Here is a 22106-nt window from a genome sequence, read left to right on the forward strand (position 1 = left end):
TGAGCTCACTTTGTAGCCAAGGCTGGTCTCAAACTTGCAACGATTTTCCTGCCTCAGCCTTCTGAGTGCTGGAATTACAGGCACATGCCACCACACCTGGCTCATTGTAGCTTTGTAGTAGAATTTGAAATCCAGAATTATGATGACTTCTTTGTTTTTGTTGCTCAAGATTTCTTTTACTATTATGGATCTCTTCTGGTTTCTTATAAAATTTAGGATAGTGTTTTCTACTTTTGTGAGGAATGTTGTTAGTATTTTTATTGGTATTGCATTAAAACTCCATAACAAGTATGGAGATTTGGTAGTACGGCCATTCTGAGAATATTTATTCTACCTTTCTAGGAATAGGGGATATATTTCCATTTTCTGATATCATCCCTGATCTCCTTTTACAGAGTACTACAATTTTCATTATACACTTCTTTCACTCCCTTTGTTAGATTAATTCCTAAGTATTTAATTTTCTTAAAGTTGTTGTGAATAGTAGTGTTTCTCTTATTTCTTTCTCAGTGGGTTCATTATTGGTACAGGGACACTTGATTTTTGTGCATTGATTTTTGTATCCTGCTCCACCACTGAAGTTTTGGTTATTAATTCTAGGAATATTTTGATGGAATTTTTGTGTCTTCTAAGTAGAGGATCATGTCACCTGCAAATAATGATAGTTTGATTTCTTCCTTTCCTACGCATATATGTTTTATTTCCTTCTCTTGCCTGATTGCTGTAGCTAATGTTTTAATATTACATTGAACAGAAATGTCGGTAATGGATATCTTAGTCTTGTTGCTGATTTTAGAGGAAAAGTTTTCAGCTTTTCTCCATTTAACATTTAATATGATGTTGGCAACATATTTGTCATACATGAAGGGCCATCTGTACGCATTTTTTCAGGCTTTTTAATCATGGATGAATGTTGGATTTTGTCAAAGGGTTTTTGTGCATCTATTGAGATGATCAGGTGATTTTCATTTTTGCTTCTCTTTATGTACGCATTACATTTGTTGATTTGCATAGGTTGAACCATCCTTGTTTGCTTGAGATGAAACTTACTTGGTCTTAATGCATAAATGTGTTGATGATTGATAACATTCTGTTTTTTTCAAGTCTTTTTTATTGGTACATTTTAGATACATGTAATGGTAATGTTCATCACAGGGAATTTGTACCTGTACATGATATACGTTGCTTCTTTTTTCCCTATTCCTCTCCCCTGCCTTAATCCCTCTCCCCCTTTTTATTCACAGAAGCTTTGTTTTCATTTTTTCCCTTCTATTCTTTTTTTTCCTTGTATCTTGTTGAGAATTTCTGCATCTATGTTCATTAAAAGGACAAGCCTGTAGTTTTCTTTTTGATTGGATCTTTGGATTTTGAATCTGAGTAATGCAAGCTTATAGGAATGGTTTGGGGAGTAAACATTCCTTTCCAGTTTTATTTAGCTTGAGGAATATTGCTGTCATAAACCTCCTTGAAGTTCTTATGAATTCAGCAGTGAATGCCTAGGGTCCTGGGGTTTTCCTAGTTGGTAGGTACTTATTACTGCCTCAATTTCATTGCCTGCTATTGGATTATTCAGGGGTTTCATGTGTTCTTGGTCCAGTTTTGGTAATTCATAGATGTCTGTGAGTTGTTCCATTTCCTATAGATTATCCACTTGTAGGAGAATAATTTTTCAAAGTAATTACCAATTATCTTTTGGATTTCAGCCATGTCCACTGTGATTTTTGCCTTTTTCACTTCTAATTGCATTGATCTGGATTTTTTTCTTTCTTTTCATACATTTGGCTAAGGGTTTGACTATTTTGTTTATTTTCTCAGGGAGCCAGCTCTTTGACTATTAATTCTTTGTAAATTTTCAGTCTCATCCTCATTAATTTCTACTCTGATCGTTATGATTTCCCTCCTGGAATATTGTTTTCCACCTCTTGAGTTTTACTCTAAAAATTTCTTTCTGGATTAGATGTGTCTCTTGAATGCAGCAAGCTATTCAATTTTGGCTTTGATCCACCAAGCCAAGCTGTGTCTTTTAATTGGTAAGCTGAGGCCATTTACACTGAGAGCTATTACTGACAAATATTTACTCATTCCTGTCATTGAATTATTTTTCTGTTGTTGATTCTTTTATTCTCCCTTTTGTTTAACTGCTCAACCTGCTTGATGTATTCATTCCATCAGACATTTCAGTTTTGTTGACTTCATTGTCTTTGTCTAGGATATGCATGGGAATTTTGCAGGGGATGCTGGTTTGGTGGTCATGAATTTCTAAGGTGTTTCTAATTTTGGAATATCCTTATTTGTCTGCTGATTTTGAAAGATAGTTTTGCAGTCTGGTTTGAAAGTTGTTTTTTGCAGGGCTTGCAAAATTTTACCTCAATCTCTCTTAGCCTTTAAAGTTTGTGTTGAAAAGTCTGCTGTAATCCTAAGATTTACCTTTATTAGTGCTTTTCTCTGTCACCTTTTAAGATTCTGCCCTTGCATTGGACTTCTGGGAGTTTTGGCTATGGTGTGTCATGGGAAGCTTCTTCTCTCATCACTGTTATCTGCATTCTATAAACCTCACTTACCTGTGTGGTGAGTTCTTTCCCCATACTTCCAAATATTTCTGCACAAATTTTTTAAAATTTTATGTACACTGTCCTATGATTTTTCTCTTAACTCCAATTAGTCTTTGGTTAGTCCTGTTTCTGTTATCTGATACCTGACTTTTTTCTTGCAATTTTTCTTGCTGTCTTATTGTTTTTAAGGTAACTGAGTAAATCACTTTGTGCTTTTATTTTGTCCTCAAAGTCTGAGGCTTTCTCCTCCCATTGATCATTGCCGGGGTTTGCATGTTCAATAGAATTATTTATCTCTGAGATTCCCCTTAGGCACCCTTCTTTGGTAAATTTGTCCTTGCTTTGTATTGGTCAACTCTTCCAATTTTTATTTGACTCTTGTTTAAATGTATCAGTCAATTGGCTTGTTAATTCTACAGTTTTGTTATGTCATCTTTCAGCTCACTGTGTTCCTTTGCTTCCTCTTCAATCATTTCATACAGCTTGGCATTTAATTTCCCAACCATCATTTCCCTTAGATCTGACTTGGAGAATCGAGAGGCTTTGGAAGCATTTTGTTGCCTTGTTTTCTTTTTGTTTTTGTTTTTTCCATGTTCTACTTTTCTTGTGTGTGTTGAGAGTTGAGGTCAAGTAGCAAGAAGAGACTTTGTTGTTGGTATTAAGATCTCCTAGTTAGGTTCTGTTTTCCAGTGATGTGTTCTGCATTTTATTTGTCAAGAGATAGTATCAACCATTTTTACTTATTCAGTTTAACAGGGTTATACTCAGTCACTTTGTTATAAGGAGAAATTCCTACTGGTTTTAACAGGATATACAGATCCAACCATACATTAGCCATGACCATTAAAAAATTTTTTTTGACAATTTTATCCTTTTATCAGTAACCCTTATAGCTACTGCTATTAGTGGTTAGTCTGGGATGTAGAGAGAGGAGGGAAGAAAATAGGAAATGAAAAAGGCAGGGAGTAAGTCAATAAGACCAGGGGGAGGTAAGAAAAATGTCAGTAGGTGAAAAGTGGGGGGATGAACTTGCTGGTTAGTGTGAAGGAGGGTTGAGACAGTATTTGTGGTCACTGGAGGAGAGAGGAGAGAGAGGTAATTGTAATTAAAGATGAGGGGAAGCTGTGAGGTTGTTGGAGACTATTAATATCTAGTAGTAACTCAGTTTATGAACAATTTAATTTGCAAATAATTTGGTTTGCAAACAGAAGCATTTGGCAAAACATTATTTTTGCTCACAAATTCTGCACCTGGTGACAAACATGACCATGGCCACCTGTCCCACATGAACACAAACATGGCCAAGTGTAGAACAAATTAAGTTCATGAACCAAGGTACCACTGTATTTATAATTAGTTTTGTCTAGATCTTTTAAGCACATACCCCAACAGGGCCAAGAATAGTACCACACAATTAATGCACTGGGCTATTCTTATTTTATTTTGTGTGTATATATATATATATATATATACTTATTCTATTTTGTATATATATATATGTGTGTGTATATATCCCACATAAAAAGTTGAGAAGAAGAGAAGGAAGAAAAGGGGACGGGAAAAATAGGAAGCAAAAAGAATAGGAGAGAAGAAAGTTTGAAAACAGAGAAGGTCCAAGAGAGTAAAATAGAAAAACTTAAAAAAAAAGAAAAAAACAAGAAAGGAGAACTAAAAATACTCATAAAGAAGCAAAATCCAAAGGAAAGACAATAATAAGAAAAAAAAAAAAAAAACAAAAAACAAAGAAGTCCCAGAACAGACAACCAAACAAGGAAAAAACCCCATATGGCCAGAGTATCCACACAGCTCCCTTCATGCTATGGCCAAGATCCCCGCCTGTGTGAGGGCTACAGTGAAAGAATGAAATAAGAAACAGACAAATTTAGCAATGCATGACAAGGAGCTGGGAGGTCAGTGCCTCAGGATGGTGGGAAGTGGAGAGGATTTAATGTTGTCTCAGACTTTTCTGGTATTTGAGGAAACAAAAGGAAAATGCACACTCTAGTTCAGTTTTATGGAGTCTACCCCCTTCCCCACATCTCTAGGGATGGGATCTATGGGTCTCTACCACCAAACTTGGTGCTGCCCATAGTTTGTGACATTCAGCCTCTCTCTTCCCAGGGTGACAGTGGGGAAGATGTCACAGGGACATACGGTTGCCTGGTGTTTGGGAGAACGATAGTGGGGAGGGATTGCCTGTTTTTGTGTTGTTGGATTTGCCTTTTCTCTGGTTGTAGTCTGAGGCTTTCCTGAGACCCAACCACAGTTTACTCCCATGTTGAGCTTCCTCTTCTAGTGGGGTAGGAGTGTATGTTAGGAGCCAATCCCAGATGTCTGGCCTCTAGAGTGCTGTCTCCTTCCCTCAGGCTATCAGAAATGCTCTGGTGGTGGCCTGCTCCCTGGATAAAGGAGTGAGGGCAGGTGTGGACCAGCCATGGTCCAGCTTCCCTTTTCCAACAATAGAGATTTGGTTTGATCAAAAGGATTCTTCTTTCTGTTTATTTTCTGTACCTGGGTATTACTGCCTCACCCATTTCACAATATCTGCGTTATCTGATGTCTTGCTTCCAAGCTTCTTCAATGCCTCACTTCTCCCCTAGGCCATGTCGGAAAGTCTGAGTGATTATCTTACAATAATTTGTATTCCTATGCTATTTAAAACAGTGGGTTGGAATCCAATTTCACAATAAAATGAGTCTCATTGTGTTACCTATGATTCATAGTTGTGTTCCTCAGTAAGTGTGCAAATAAAAATTTTTATTTCAAGCTCCCTCAGATGAATATTTCAAATGACTTCATTTGAAATATAGAGCCAAATAGAGCCTAGAATGGGCTCTTGGCTCTTTCCCCCCAAATCAACCCTGGAAAAACCACAGCAAAGAATAATAGATTTCAGAAAGCGGCAGAGGGAAAAGGAGAGAAAGCAAAAGATGGAGGAAGAAGGAGAAAGTAAGAAAGAGCAAGAAGTGTAAGGGAAACAGGGCAGGGATGAGCAAGGCAAAAAGGAGGGGGGGGTATGGAGGAGGAAGGTGAGAGAGCACAAGGGAGAGCGGGAAAGGAAGGGAGAGAAGGGGAAGGGAGGAGAGGAGGGGAGGGGAGGAGAGGAGCCGCAAAAGCTCCAGAGCCCTGGGACCATCTTACACTGAGTTGGTTGACGATGACATATACCTAGAAGCAGAAGTGAGAGGACAGATACAGAAAAGCGGTATGAACTTCCCTTAATTTCATATCCCCCTCATGACTTATGCTTTCATACTTGGCTTCAAACTCCTCTCTGGGCCACCTTCTACATGTATGACTCCCTTTGCTCCTTGTTTAAACACCAGAGTAGGAAACAATGGCTGCATATTCTGCAAGATAATGCAACATTTCTTCTCTTTCCTGAATTTCCATATGGAAGAACCGGAGATACAGCTTTATCCACCCCCACGCCAATCAGCATCCTTGTGATTTATACAGGATACTGAAGAAGAGAAATTTCAGATAAGCAAACTCAAACACAAACTTTAAATTTCCATTTCCATTGTTCATGCTGATTGTATGTGTGCGTAATGCGTATATTGAAGATATCAGTCCTATTTCCTGACCAAAAGGAGAAACAAGAACACAGAAAAAGCAGCAGATTAAAATTTTTAACCCTTATGGCATTATGGTTCCAATCACTGCTAATCAAGAATTTTTAGCCATATTTAGGAAACGCATATTTTAAAACTTTTTAAAAAGTAGTTCCGAGTTTACCCGGTATATTTCTTATCTTGTATCAGTTGTATTTATCTTTCATTGATAAAAATTCACCACTAATAAGTACTTAGAAGTTTTTGTTGGAAATATTTTGTGAAAGTTTTTTCACATTTATCAAGAAACTTATGATAAGCACAGAGAGTCATGGTAAAAATGCACGCACAAGTCTTTTAATAATAATTGTTATTCTTTTAATAATAATTCTTAACAGGTCTGCTTTCTAGGTAACAGATTCAGGCATTCATTTTTGAATGCTTTTATCTTAATATAGTTACTTGGTATACTATGGTAACCATGTGGCTACTTAAATTAAAGTACAATTAAATAAAATAAAAAATGTAATTCTTCAGTCTCACTAGGCAAATTTCAGGAGTGTAATGGACACATATGGCCCGTTGTAGTACACTGGACAGTGCAAAAGTAAAACATTCCAGCTACTGCAAAAAGTTCTGCTGCTATTATTATACATAGCTAAGTTATGTAGAAATGTTGTAGGCAGTCAGCCAGTGCCGGGGCCCACAAAATGTCAGTGCAGAATCGGGTATGGTGGCACACGCCTGTAATCCCAGCACTCCGGAGGCTGAGGCAGGAGGATCATTGCGAGTTCATGGCTAGCCTGGGTTACAAAGTGAGCTCAAGGCCAGTCTGAACTGCACAGCGAGACCATGTCTCAAAAGGACAAAAAAAAAAAAAGTCAGTGTAGAAGATAACTATGGCTAGAGGTGCGTTCACTGCAAGTCAGGAAAAGAGGAGGACTACACCCACGTGTTTCCCCTAGGGACTAACAGCAGTGATTGACATGCTAAATAGACATCAATCACTATGGGTGGGGGAACCAAAGCCTATTTGACCCACCCCTTCCAGGAAAGTCCCGTATGCTCTACCCGTGCTTGCTACTCGACTGGCTTCCTCATTTGATTCCCATGTAATCAATGTTACCTAAGCAACTGTACTTGTTGTAATCTTATTGGTCCACCCTAGTTCGTCCCACCTTACACCCATCCTGTGATTTTCCATTGGATCAGTATTACCTAAGTGACGATACTTGTAATCTTTTGATTGATTATAATTCTGACCCACCTTGAGCCAGCCTTACCTCATGGCTTTGCTCAATAAAACACCTTTGAGCAGCATGGTCGTGGGCAATCCACTTTCTGGTCCAGCTTCTGTCCCTCTTAGACAAAGGCTTTCTTTCTCTCAATAAATTCTTCCTACTCTTCACCTCCATTGTTCCTAGAATTCATTCTTTGATTTTAGAGAACACGAACTCAGCATTTTGGACACCTAGATGGTTGGGAATTATAATATTGATAGGCTCCTGCCCCGGTATGAACTGCTGAGGTATTCTGGTGGTGGTGGTCTAACATGGCTGAAGCCCAAAACAACAGCCGTTCTTCCCAATGACCCCTGGCCCTTTCTCCTCTCCTCAGCCCCGAGTACAACTTCCTCTTGCCCTTCTCGTATGAAGAAACCCCCAATCAGCTCCTGACACGTCACTACGCCCGCCTCTTAAGCTCCACCCCTAGCCAGAGTCTTTATAGACCCAGCTCCCTTGTCTAGTCCCAGAGGGATTTGGTATGGCACGCTGCCCTGTCCTCTCCGTGTCCTTATTTCTTTTCTATCTTTGGTTCTTTTCTGCACCGGAAACCTAACAATATTTCTCTTATATTATTTGGTGGACTCTATCATACATCCTTCATCAACATCACTCTGATCTTTAGAGGCACCATAAGAAATAGGCTGAACAGGCTAGGTTATGCCTTTTGGCCTCTCATATTGTTCTGGCAGCAGAAACAAATGACCATTTCCGTGTGCGTTAGGACAGGAAGGGGACTGAGAAATCCCTGACATTTACGTGTCTCTAACTCTTTTCTGATTTTTAAGGATATTTATGATGTTATTCCATAGAGTGCTTTTGTTATTTCAAAAATGTATTGTGGTTTCTAGTATGGAGATGACTGGATCAGCAAATCCTGAATAAATAGAAGGGACTCCCTATACCTGTAACTTTACAGACTGGAATAACACTGAGATAAGGGGACACAGCCTTTACCATTATTTAGGGGAGAGAGTCCTAAGAATTTCAGAGTCACATCCCTCTCAAAATTTTGATGACAGAGATGGCCTTATTACTCAGTTCTACACACTATTTCAGTCAGTCACAATCCCCCTAGGAGTTCCGAATCTGAGCCAGGAGTGTTTAAAGATGGCCAGTGTTTTCCTGGGGAAGCTCAGCTACTCAGGAATCTTCAAGGAAAGACTGAGACTAAAGGTTGGCTTCACAAGGAACCTATTCTCTGTCCACACAGAGAAGAACTCTGCTGGCCTCAGGTTTTGTTTTTAGCTTTGAGGATGGAGCAGGGGCCCTGCTGCCTTCAATATTCTTGGCCCCTCCTTAGAAATGACATCCTGAATAAGTCCCTTACTCCTGGTGAGCCCCAGAGTATGCCCACTGTAAATGGACCAAAGAATAAGTATGAATATATTGAATGATCACAAGTCAGGTTATGTTTATTAATGTTAATGTCTCATCTTCAGTGTTACAGTAATATAATGGAAATACGTTACCAAGGGCCTAAGAGCTAAAAGTTGACAGCTTCTAGACTTTTCTTGTGCTCACTTTGGCAGCACTTATGCTAAACTTGGAATAAGGTGTTTCTCTAAATATATGACATTATATTACCAGTAAGGGCATATAAATTGTTCCCTCTTTAGTATTCCTTTTAGCTTGCTGAAATGGTACTGTAATCAATTGTAATTTAAAAGAATTAGTATAACCATAAAAAAGAAAAGTAGTTTTTTAGGCCTACTGACTGTTGGATCATGAGAGATAAAAAGCAAAGTGATTCATTCCATATTTTTATTAATAATTTTCTTTTCAAGATGATTTTTTTCTAATCTTTTGGTACTTCTAAATGTTATTCACAAAGTTACTTGACTAGGTCAAAGTAAATCTATATTAGTACTTTTCACTAATGCAATTTACACATAGGTTATAATTATTTAAAATACCAAAACTACTTTTCCTAAAATATTATGACACATCTTACTCAGCAGAAATCAGGTTATCAGGAAATGCATCTGTGTTATATATAAACCAGTGAGTGGACAAGCAAACATAATTTCCATGTAATTAATCAAACATAAATGAATAAAAAAAATCACAACAGAACTTTGAGTATATGTTAATACTTAAATGATTAAATTAGTTATAATTGGTATACATTTTTCCCCACACATATATTTTCACATAATAAATTCACCTTCTAATAAAGATGAATACAAAGAAGATAATCATGTTCCCTAACCCTGTCTCTGAAAAATTTATGACAAGGCTTAAGAATAATACTGCCATGTTTCTTTTGTAACTTGAGATAATTCTAAGTTTGATAACTGAATAGAGATGACGGCTCAAGATTTAGAAATGTTTTGCTGATAATATGAAAGCATTTGAAAGACATACAGGTATGATAAAACAATACTTTCAGCCTTTCTAGAGAGGGGAAAAGTTAATTTTTTTTTTCTGGTACCAGGAATCGAACTCACGACCTCACGCTTGCCCGGCAGGCGCTGTGCTGCTGAGCTAAATTCCCAGCCCTAGAAAAGTTAATTTTAACACATCTTTATACGCTATTTACTTAGATAAATTCTTTGATTTTATAATTTTATTTGTAACATTATTTGTTAATAATTACAAGCAATTATTCTGGCTTGTAATAATTGATGGCTGGATTCTTCAGTTAAAATGTCAATTGCTTAATTTAACTGCTATTTGACCAAAATCTTTTATTTTCCTTAACTTGAGGTGATACTCAGACTTTTGTAAGGGCTTTGCTGTCTCTACATGGGCAAGCTGTTTCTTAGCTGATAAATATCACCAAAAGCAAAGTCACTGATAACAAAAAACAATTAAGTAGCAGAAGTGGTTGGAGATCAGTATTCATTTTTCAAATTAAACGTAAAAGCCTTGCCTGGTTAAGAGATTGGCAAGTTTTTACAAATAACATCAGTGAGCCTTTTAGAAAGAAACATACTCACATTAGAATGGAGTCATTAGGCAATACATTTATTTTGAAGCCAATTAACCTTTTGTCAGAAAAATGTCTGAGCTGTAATGGCTTCAGCAGAGGTCAGCCACTAACAGGGCGGCGTGACAAGCCCTCGTGCAGGCTGGCATGCACAGAGCGCGCCCGGCACCTAGGAGCGGCTCTCTTTTGTATTCTGCCCTACATTTCCAGGGAGCAGACAGTCTTGACCTATCCATTTAGGTAATTAAAGCTTCCATTTGGAAGTGTCCTGCAGGAAGGTGAAATTTGGGGGAGATAAATGGCTGTTGCTGTCCGCATCCAGCCGCCAGTTCCATCATTTGATGGACTGCCTGAAATGGGCTGCGCTGCCAGGTTTTCATAAAAATAGAGATGAATTGGGCAGCAGACGATTCTCTAAGGCAAAGCAACTCTGTCATTTTCTTCTTCGCAGACTATAATTTAATTGTTAGTCAAGGTGGACGGCTGACACAGGGGGTTTCTAAGAGCTTACCCACCATCCTCCATTTGCTGAGAAATTACTCCAGCTTATTTACTTAGCAGCCAAGTTTGTTTGGCATTGGGAGATGGCTCTTCAGCGAGCACAGCTGGCTGTTGCAGCTGTGCCCTGACTTACCTTCCAGGCTATTTTGTTTCCTTTCGAATCATGCTCAAGGGCAATCGGGAAGTCTCCCCGCTCATAAAATTTCCGAAACGCTGTGGGCTTGGTTGGTCTTTCCTTAAACGCTCCTGCGCTTGGAGGGCCTCGCACCTTGAAGGCAAAAAAAAAAAAACCAAAAAAAAACAAAATACAAAAAACATCAGTGTTTAAAACATACTAAAAGAAAAAAATCCCAACAAAGACACCATTTTTTTAGTTTTTATAAAATATGCTGGAAGAAAAAGATCAAATTAATCAGGGACAGCAGGAACCTTCCATTAATATAAATGTTTGGGGAAGAAAACTATTTTAAAATCACTAGTAAGTATCTACTGTGTTTCAAGCTACTTTTGAAAGCATTCCTTAAAAAGTCACTTAAAATATCATTTTGTAAGGAAGTCTGACACTTTATTTATTTATTTATTTGTCTTTTTGACACAGTCTCACTATGTACTTCAGGCTGGCCTCACTTTGTAGCCCAGGCTGGTCTCGAACTCACAACGATCCTCCTGCCTCAGTCTCCCTAGTACTCAGATTACAGGCGTGCGCCACCATGCCAGGCTCTGACAATATATTTAAAGACAATGTTTTTAATATAGCTAAGATCACAGTGTTAAAAGTTTAAAAAATTCTAATAACTATAAATTATAATCTTAGGCCTGATATATGTTATGGAGTACTGAAGTAATGAATTTAGATTATTTCCTCTCAATCTCTCTAGCAATACATAAAATAATAGTACATGTTCTCATATTATGAGTATTAACAAGACTATAAATACACAAAGGGCCAGGAATATAGCTCAGCTGTGCAGTGCCTACCTGGCAAATGTGAGGTGGTGAGTTCAATTCCTGGTACCAAAAAAAAGAGATATAAATTAATAATAAATTGGAAAGTTTATTTTAAAAAGGAGGATGTGTACGGAGCAGACATTTGGTGATATGAATCCATGAGGAAGCAACATTAGATTGTATGAGAAGTTTTTGCCACCTTAACTGTAATTTTCATTGAAGAGGAAATATTTCCCCATGGAATTAGTTACATTGAGCACATCTTTGAAATCTGCAGTTTACATCTGAACTATAAAATTCAAGTGAAAAATGACCTCTTTAGGAAATTATAGTCTATTGTAGTGTTGTTTCTTATAGCCAAACTAAACATGACTGTCTTTCCTACTTGTTAAAAAAGGTAAATGGCAAACATTTCATGGATTAGTTTAACAAAATTATCACTGTTTTTCTAAGAATTAATATGGACAGATTATCAAATAATTTAACTTTAGATTTTAATTTATTTTATGTTAACTTTGAAAAATTTTTAAACTACATTTAATAAATGTATTAACATCTATAATATATGTAACATAAATATAGGTGATATGACTAATTCATTATTAAAGGATAATGTTTGAAAGTGGGTATGATGTTAAGAAACACTAAGACGCTGAGGTGCTGAAGTGGAGGTAGTAAGCAAGGTAGCACAAGGTCCTTCTTTCAGTTTAGAATTTAGTCTGTGACGTAGCGCTTACTCCCAATATGTGAGCTGAGCTGACACTAGGGCTCACCAGTGGGAATCAAGATACTCCCTTTCACACTCAAGTTTTGAAATTTCTTCTGGTACTAGAAACACTGACCACCATTTTTGTCAGATTCACTCAACTGTTAAATAACCACATGACTTTGACAAGTACTTCGTGCAGATCTCTGAGCTAAGCACTGCATACAGAGGAGAACATTGCAGCTACATTACTATCATGGAAACTGAAGAATTATGCTTGCTAGGCATTTGTAATCCATGAAGTAATAAATTTTGAGTCTCATTTTTAAAATTACAAAGGACTGGCAAATTTTTTGTGAATAATTTACAAAAATATTTCCATCGACCAATTTGGCAGCATTTTAAAATCCTCAGAAAAAGTGATAGAGTAATATGTAACAAAGGAAACTTCATAATAAACCAGCATGAGTGCTTGAATATATATTCACAGAAAATTATAAATCAACAGTGTAGCCGGGCGTGATGGTGCACGCCTGTAATCCCAGCACTCGGGAGGCTGAGGCAGGAGGATTGTTGTGAGTTGGAGACCAGCCTGGGCTACAAAGTGAGCTCAAGGCCGGCCTGAACTGCACAGCAAGACCCTGTCTCAAAAGGACAAAAAAAACCCCAGTGTATGTGCAGGCCAGGAGTATAGCTCAGTGGCACAAGTGCTTGCCTGGTAAGCACAAGGTCCTGAGTTTGATTCCCGGTACCAAAAACAAAAATTAAAACAAAAATAAAAAACAACAAGAGTGTATGTGCATAATTGGTGTGCATGGGTACATATGTATACATGCATGTGCATATCATTATTATACATTACTAATTACTGGGCACATATGTATACATGCATGTTCATATCACTGTTATACATTACAAATTCCTGGTCAGCAGATGCACCATTTATTTCATTTTATTTTTCTTGTTTAACTTTGTATTGAGATTATTGTAAATCCACAAGCAGTGTTAAGAAATAATACCTAGAGAACACATGTACAATTTTCAGTTTCCCCAACGGTAGCATCTTGAGAAATTATGGGACTATATGATCACTAGGTTACTGATATTGACACAAAGAAATGAGCATTTTCTATAACCCTTAGTGCTGCCTTGGGCTCTTTGCCTCCTGGCAAAGCTATCACTTCTCAATGAATGTCCATGATTTTGTTACTCAAGAAAAAAATGAAATCCTTTGGGGTTAGCTTTTACTTTGTTTTTACTCCAAAAAAATCTCTGGACAGTGACATAAATTGTGTATCAATAGCTCAATACTTTCTGATGCTGAATAGTATTCCATAGCATGGATGTACAATAGTTTGTTTAACCACTTACCATTAAAGAATATCTATGTTTCCTGTTTTTGCTATTAAGAATAAAGCTGTGATTTTTTTAAATAAGTGGTCTTTGTCAAATTGAGGAACTACTTACTTTTGTGAGATTTTAAAATTATGAATGAATGTTCAATTTTGTCAATTTTTAATCATCAGTTAATATGCTCATGTGATTTTTCTTTTGTTACCATTTTATGTGGCATTTTGAAGTTTTAGGATTACAAATTCAATTTCCTTAACAGTTGTAGAATTATTTAAATTATGTTTCCCAGTATGGTGTTTTTTTTTTTTTTTTAATTTGACCTGTTTCATCTAATTTATCAAATTCATGGGTGTAAAGTTCTTTGTAATTTTTTATTCCCCTTTTGTTGTCTGCAGGGTATGTAATGATATCTATTTTTAAATCTTTTTTGTTTTTTTGATCTTTTTGAGACAGGGTCTCACTATGCAGTTCAGGCTGGCCTTGAGCTCACTTTGTACTCCAGGCTGGCCTCAAACTCGCAATGATCTTCCTGCCTTAGCCTCCGGAGTGCTGGGATTACAGGAGTGCACCACCAAGCCTGGCTGTATTTTTAAATTTTTGGTACTGGGTAATTTGTGTCTCTGTCTCTTCTTTGTCCATTTTGTGAGATGTTTGTAAATTTTATTTCTCTCTACAGAGTCATTCTTTTCTCATTGTTTTCTCTATTTTTGTTTTCATTTTATCCATTTACATTTTTTATTTCCTTTTTTGATTTGTTTTTATTTTTCTAATTTTTGAAATGGGAGTTTTAGATGATTGATGAAAAACTTTTCTTCTTTCCTTTTCTTTTTTTGTTTGTCTTTTTGAGACAGGGTCTCACTATACAGCTCAGGCTGGCCTTGACCTCACTTTGTAGCCTAGGCTGGTCTCAACTCACAGTGATCCTCCAGCCTCAGCCTTCCGAGTGCTGGGATTACAGGCATGTGCCACCACACCTGACTCTTTTTGTTTTGTCTGTTTGTTCCTCTTTTCTAATGTATGCATTTAGAGCCATATATTTCCCTGTCAGCATTGTTTTAGCTCAATATGTCCTACAAGTTTTATATGTACTATGGCATTAATAATATCCCTTAGCAATTGCAGGCTGATCAGGTCCACAATCTCCTGAATGAGTGTATGGCAAAGACTAAATAAAAAGAGGCAAATGGAATGATTTCAGGGCTTCAGGAGGATCAAAGCCCTCTCAAATAATTCTTAATTCTCTCAGGGCTAAGACCAAGACCTTCTCTGGGTCACCCATATTTATTTGGTTATCAGAAGAAGGGAGAGGAGTACTCAAGAAAGGCAGAACCACTTAAGGACTTCTCTAAATAAAGTATTAAGTTAATCCACCCAGGAGTGAGATGCCTGAGGCTATAATCTTTATCCAGCTGAGATCTGACCCAGGTGTCCTAGGCTGTGATCTTATCTTTTGAGGCTTTCCGGCTTCATCCACTACTACAGGTGTTAGTAAAGATTAGTGACTCACAAAGATTCACTTACTATGAGTCTGCCATTTCCAGATAAGGAGCCTAGGCCTTGCACAGATTCACAAGTGAACATGAAAAGCCAATTCATTAACTTTTAAGTCCTGCTCAGGTCTGCTTCATAGTGGTCTCCATCAATGTACAATTTCATCTTCACCCAGGCTAATATATTTTTAATTTCCCTTGAGATCCATGGATTATTTAGAAGTGTTTGTACAATTTCAGTTTTTAAAATTTGTTGGTTGCTTTATGGTTCTGTGCTTTTCAAGGCTGCAACAAAATACCTGAGAAATTCAGTTGTAAGGAGGGAAAATTTATTTTGGCTCATAGATTCAGAAATCTGTGTTCATCATCCCTTGCCAGGTCCATTATCATCCATTGGTGAGTTTAGAAGCTTCATGATTCACTCACCTCTCCAAGGCCCCACCTCCGAACACTGGTGTTTTGGAGATCAAGCCTTCTTTAACACATGAGCTTTGGGTGGCCCAACTCAAACCATAACAGCTCTAACCATAACAAGTGTAGAATGTAGTCTACCTTGATATATTTTCCACTTATAACAAATATGTATTCTGCTCTTGTTGGGTAGAGAACTGTTGTTGCCTATATATTTTGATTATATATATTTTATTAGGTCCTGTCCCTGAGGATGTTGTTGAGTTTTCATATCTTTGCTGATGTCCTGGCAGTTTGGGGTGTTGAAGTCTCTGACTAGTGCTCACTCCATATATTTGGCCACACTGAAATTTGACGTCTACACATTGAGGATTTTTATGACTTCTTGGTAGACTGATGGCTTGTTTTTATTCTGCAATTTCTTGAGATTTTATATAGTTTACTTTAGGTGCTATCCCTCTGTCTCTGGTAAGTTTTCTGTAAAGTTTACTTTATCTGATATTGTACCCACTCCAATTTTCTTTTGATGAAATTTGTTTACTTTGTATATTTTTTCTATTTGCTTTTACTTTCAACCTGACAATATATTATTATATTTGATTTTCTTATTTTTGTTTTTATTTATCATACCATTGGTTCCTGGTTTTTAATTCATTTTAATAATCTCCACTTTTTAATTGTCTCAGACTATTTTTCATTCAATAGCTGCATTTTTCATTCAATACTTTTGCCTTCATAATTGCTTTAGACTATTTCACTGAAGTTGTATGGCTTAAGTATCAGGTTTTTTGTTTGTTTGTTTTCTTTTCATTCTGCACTTCAATTTCTACTTTTCTTCCCTTCTCTTCGTTACTTGAAAATGCTGAGAATATTATTATAATTTACCTATGGTGACTTTGAGTATATCTCATTCTATAATTCTTTTAGTGATTGGTTAAAGGTATATATACATAACTTATCACATTTACTAATATTGTTATTGCACTAGTTGAAGAGAAATGTAGAAATCATTCCTCTCTATATATTCAGTTGTCACCTTCTATTTTTAATTGTCTGAAATATTTCTTTTATATACGTTTAAAGCCACACCAGAAAGTTTTATTTTTTTTATCCAATTCTCAAGAATGATTTAGAAAAGCCAAGAAGAAAAGGAAACTCTTTTGTCTTCTTTCTTTCTTCTTTTATTGTTTCCTATTTAGATAACTTTCTTAGACAACTTTTACGGTAGGTCTGCTAAGGACAAATTCTTTTAGCTTTCCATCACCTCATTGCGACTTGACTTCTTCATTCTTGATTATGTATTTTAGCTGTTACAGTACTCATTCCACTCCCCTCTCTCCTCCACAGTTTCTGATGAGACATTTGCCATCATTCAAATTGTCTTTCCATTTATAGGTAAGTTTTCATTTTTTTCTTAGTACGGCAATACCTTTTTATCTTTAGTGCTCAAAAGTTTAATTATGCTTTACCTTGGCATGCATTTCTTTGTGTTTTTATTATTTGAACTTTGCTCAGCTTTGCAGGTTTACATGTAGGCTCATGTCTGCTGTGAATTTATTTACAGCCCTTATTTATTTGAGTACTTTTTCAGGCTTGACCTCCTTCTGGTCTCAAATGAAACTGAACCCTTTTTACTACCAACATTTCTTTTTCTGCTGTTCACACTGGGTAATTTCTACTGCTCTGTCTTAAAGTTTGTGGTTTCTCCCTTCTGCTCTTTCCATTCTATTGTTGAACCCAAACATTCTTTCTGGTTTATTATCAGTGATTGTAATTTTCAGTTCTCAAATTTCTGCTTGATTCTTCTTTGCCATCTGTTTCTTTCCTGGGACTGTGTGTTCTCTCCATTGTTCTGAGGTGTTCATAATTGCTAAATGAAGCAATTTTGGCAAAAGCTACTTTCAAGGTTGTTTTTAAACACAAACATTTTTGTCACCCTAATGTTGACATCTATTAGTTATATTTTGTCATCATCTTTTAAATATTCCTGACTATCAGTGTTATTATGGATTTTCTATTGAAACCTGGACATTTGATATTTTTAGGAAATGCTGGATCTTAAACTTTCTACTTTAGCTTGTTTATTCCAACACTTCTGGTAGAGATATGGGAGAGGACAGCTGCTCATTACTGCCAAGTTGGGAGTGTAGTTTTAGTACTCTACTTGGACTCTATTGACCTCAGATGAGGGAATGCCTCATCAGTACTGAGACTGAAGGTTTCGATATCCCTGAGGCCTTCACTACTACATCCCTGGATTTGAAAGGTAGAAACAGCCTCATTACTGCCCCCTCTCCCCAGATTGTCTACACTGACGCTGCAGACTGGGGGGCTTCCTTTACACTGGGCAGTCTCTCTGCTGGGTGTCCTCTGATTCCACTCCAGTAGAATCAAGTATCTCCTTACTGCTAGGAGGGATCCAAATCCCAGCTCTCCATGTGGTCTCTGCTGTTACAGTGAAGATGTAGGTCCCAATGCCTTACTTACCTCAACTACAACTGTTATTTAGATTAATTTGTTTATTTATTATCTGCTAACCATTTTTTTCAGGTTTTGCTAGAAGTCAAACTATTATTTTTGCTGTAAGCCTCCCTCTTGGTTGAGTGACCTAAAATTTGCTGGAGATTATCCACTTCCCCCTTATGTTTGTATATGTTTCAAAATCAACTTCTCTTTTCTTTTGTCTCTTAAACTGAATACACTTTAATGTTTCTCATCCTGTACTCAAAATTCTAACTGTTCAAACTTTTGAAGGAATGAACACATTTCTAAGAAAATCTAGAAGGCTTTTTATTAATTGATACAGATCACTTATACTTCTCTCTTCCCATAAATTTTCATGTACCCCCTAGAGAACTGATTCCACACCTATGGTTTCATAGAAAGTCTTTACTTAGAATTTTATTTTTATTTTTAATTTAAAGATAAAAAAACAAAAAAAACCAACAAAACAATAATGAAGACAAAGTCAAAACAAAACAAAAAATAATACATGACCTCAAAACAAAATAATAGGAATTAACAATGGTTGCTACATTACATACTGTTACCTTCAATGAAGTTGCTCAGTCCACCAGACATAATATAAGATTGATCACACAAAATAACTCACACTAATGTGCAATCTCTGAACAATGAGGAAATTTTTTTTCTTGAGTATCTATTATCCTCTGTCACTATGTTTCTGTTGTTTACTTATTTTTCACCTTTACTTTCTTATTCTGCTTTTAAAAACCTTTTCTTAGAAAGGTTTATGCTAATATTGTTTGGATAATTACATGCTGATATCTTGTACTCTGGGTAATTTAAAGATGACAATATGCAATGTATTAACCATTGTTACCCCCTATTATCATGTTTTGAATTTTTTTTCCTTTTTAACATAAAAATAAATAAATAAAAAATAAAAACCTTTCTTAAGTAGGCCTCTTAGTGCAGCAGTGGTGTTACCCAATCTTACACTGATGCTGTGTCCACAGATAAGAGTTTTCCTGTTCCAAATACATATGTACCCTTCTAACCTTTATAGGAGGACATAGCACTTTTATAACAATACCTAAATCATTCCAGATAATTTAAAAAATAGGTTCATGAAAAAAAAAACAAGTGAAATACAATTATCTCTGGAAAGGTAATGAAGATATTATTATTGGAAACCATACAAATGGTGATAGCTTGACTGAACAACTTTTAAAATAAGCAAAAATGCTATTACATTGTTAATAATCCTTAGGAAAGTTCTGTATTTGTGAAAAAGGAACTACTGTAAATTTTATTACATGTTTTAACATTTTTTACCCTGATTTATTATAAATAATATAAAGCAAATAAGGAACCATAAATCAAACTAGATTTGTGAGGAAATGCAATTAAGATTTGCCTGGTGGTGGGGGCAGTCTGTAAACCAATTAGGAAGAATGGATGCTGCGGCAGAATGCTTTTAATAAAAGCTAATGCACTTGGGAACCAAGATACTGAATGCATTTGAAATGACTTCAGATGATAGAGTACTTTATATGCCTACATTTATTGAATGTGCTGTAATGGATTTAGGACTTAGATCACAGTTTCTGTCATATGGCCACAAAACTAATAATAATAAGTAGGAAAGAATTTAAGGCTTTCTGAAATTCTTCATCATAACGTTTGAAATTTTCCTTTTCATTATTTTTATTCTTCAGTGTAAGCTGGAGCTACAAAAAAAAAAAGACTTTTTAATTTCAAGTGGGAAATCTACACTGTGTTATTTTAACTGATCCATTTAGCCAACCCACTCAAACACTGAAACAATAAGATACAAAGAAATTAACTTTAAACTTATGTAAGCTTCAACCTGAAATTTTGATTTATTAAAGCACTGTCACTGTGCAGCTGGTAGGTAAGGCTCGTGCTATTTTGAGTTACTCAGGCCATGGACCATTAGTCCCAGGACTGTTGCATTTGTTGCCATCAGGCCCGGCTTCTGAGTAAGAAGTATTGTAGTTCAGTGTCTGCCCCATTTGCCAGTTGTAATGATTTTAATGCATTAAAAATTCTGCAATACCTAAGGTCACCAAATTTCTAGGAAAATGATACAAAATTATGGCAAGAAGCAAATTCCAGTACAATAGAAGATGCACCTCAACAGTAACAGAAGTGAGCTCGTATAACCAGGGAGAGTGATTGAAAGAAGCTTGGGCAATATATTAATAATACAGCAGCATATTAGGATGATAGCAGCTAGACAAGATTTGTCTTATTTGCCATGTACCTATACGTTTTCAATAAAATCAGACACTGCTGTTAATAGTGAGTGGCAGGGAAAATCATGTCATCTCCTTTCATAAGGTTGTTCTGTTTTGTTTTGGTTTTTGGTTTTCTGAGAAAGGGCCTCACTATGTAGTTCAGGCTGGCCTTGAACTTGTGGGGATCCTCCTACCTCAGTCTCCCAAGTGCTGGGATTACGTGCACGTGGCACCACACCCAGTTAGGAAGGCTGTTTTGTCAAGATCTAAAAACAGATATATACACAGGAAATTAATATCTCTGCATCTTGTTTCCACTTGTCAAGATCTAAACAAAATGAACTGGAGTCAGGAGCAGGTAGAGTCAAGGTGAACTGTTCCCAAAGGCCTTATAGTAGAGTTGCATCAAAAATAATGACAAAATCCCTTCACGTTGCACTCAGTGTTTTGCTAACATTATTGGTATCCACTTCAACAAAAGTATATGAAATGATTTTACAAAAAAATCAAAGACTTACACAAAATATAAAAGAATTATCTAGGCCACATTACTAGTTGAATATGAAGAGCTAGAGTCAAGCTAAGACTTAGATTTCAAGACTTCAAAGTTGAAAAGGAAAGAATGGAAAAGTAAAAAAAGAAAAGGAAAACATGGAAACAAAGGTTTTGCAAATGGGGAGGGGAAAAGGAGTTGAAGGAGGGTACTGGGATGGTAAAGAAAAAACCAAGTTATATCATGTACAGGTGTAAATTCTCCAAGATGAATGTGATCACTATGTATATTGAAAATGTACCAATAAAATCTGATTTAAAAGAGAAAAAATATGTTTATTTAAATAATGTAACTAATAAACTGCAGAATGTCTTAAATTTAAAAATTCTCATTGAATTTTTAAAAGTCAATTGTAATTCTACCAACTATTAATAACTTCATGTTTTTCCCCTTCTAAACTTTCCAAAAACATACATATGGCAAATGCTACATTTTTGCAATTTTGATCTTTTCATACATGATTTTATATCATGTATTATGTTCTGCTATTGCTGTTGACTTTAAAATTTCTTTTTCGTGTCTAAGCAACATTCTAATAACTATCTGCAATTACATTGGAATTTATGTTAGTTCCATATTTTTCCTATTATATTACATTAAATATTTCAGACACATGACATTTTCTATATTTTATATTATTCTCTTCAAATTGAGTCACAGATTTGAGATAATAAGATAAAAATTATGTGTAGTTGATGATTCTTGATAAATTATTTGCTAATTAAAAAGGAGAACAGATTGGCTGTTTAAATTAGATTATTGAGCCAGGTGTAGGGGCGCACACCTGTAATCCCAGCACTCGGGAGGCTGAGGCAGGAGGATCGTTGTAAGTTCAAGGCCAGCCTGAGTTGCATGGTGAGACCCTGTCTCAAAAAGGCCAAAAACAACAACAAAAAAATTAGATTATTATGGCTAACATTGGGGACATTTTAGTATAAATCCTATATACACACATTTGTGAACATGTGTTCATATATTTTCTACATTAGTATCAATTGGCATGTACTCTTTATATTGAAACATATTAAGTAACTGTAAAAGTTTATCAAAAATATCTCTTTATTGTACTTGTTCCCCCCCCCCTTTTTTTTTTTTTTTT

General features: G+C 36.1%; 1 protein-coding gene across 3 annotated transcripts in view; it reads right to left on the reverse strand.

Moving 5' to 3' along the window:
* Positions 1 to 22106, reverse strand: part of Pacrg (PARK2 co-regulated) — a 511308-nt gene that overhangs the window by 428982 nt on the left and 60220 nt on the right. For all 3 annotated transcript variants that reach the window (XM_005390691.2, XM_005390692.2, XM_005390693.2), the window contains exon 2: positions 10956 to 11090. In XM_005390691.2, coding sequence (XP_005390748.1) covers positions 10956 to 11090 — 135 coding nt within the window. The remainder of the gene's footprint in view (positions 1 to 10955; positions 11091 to 22106) is intronic.

Source organism: Chinchilla lanigera, unplaced genomic scaffold (assembly GCF_000276665.1).
Source record: "Chinchilla lanigera isolate Chin_1 unplaced genomic scaffold, ChiLan1.0 scaffold00038, whole genome shotgun sequence".
Lineage (NCBI taxonomy): Eukaryota > Metazoa > Chordata > Mammalia > Rodentia > Chinchillidae > Chinchilla > Chinchilla lanigera.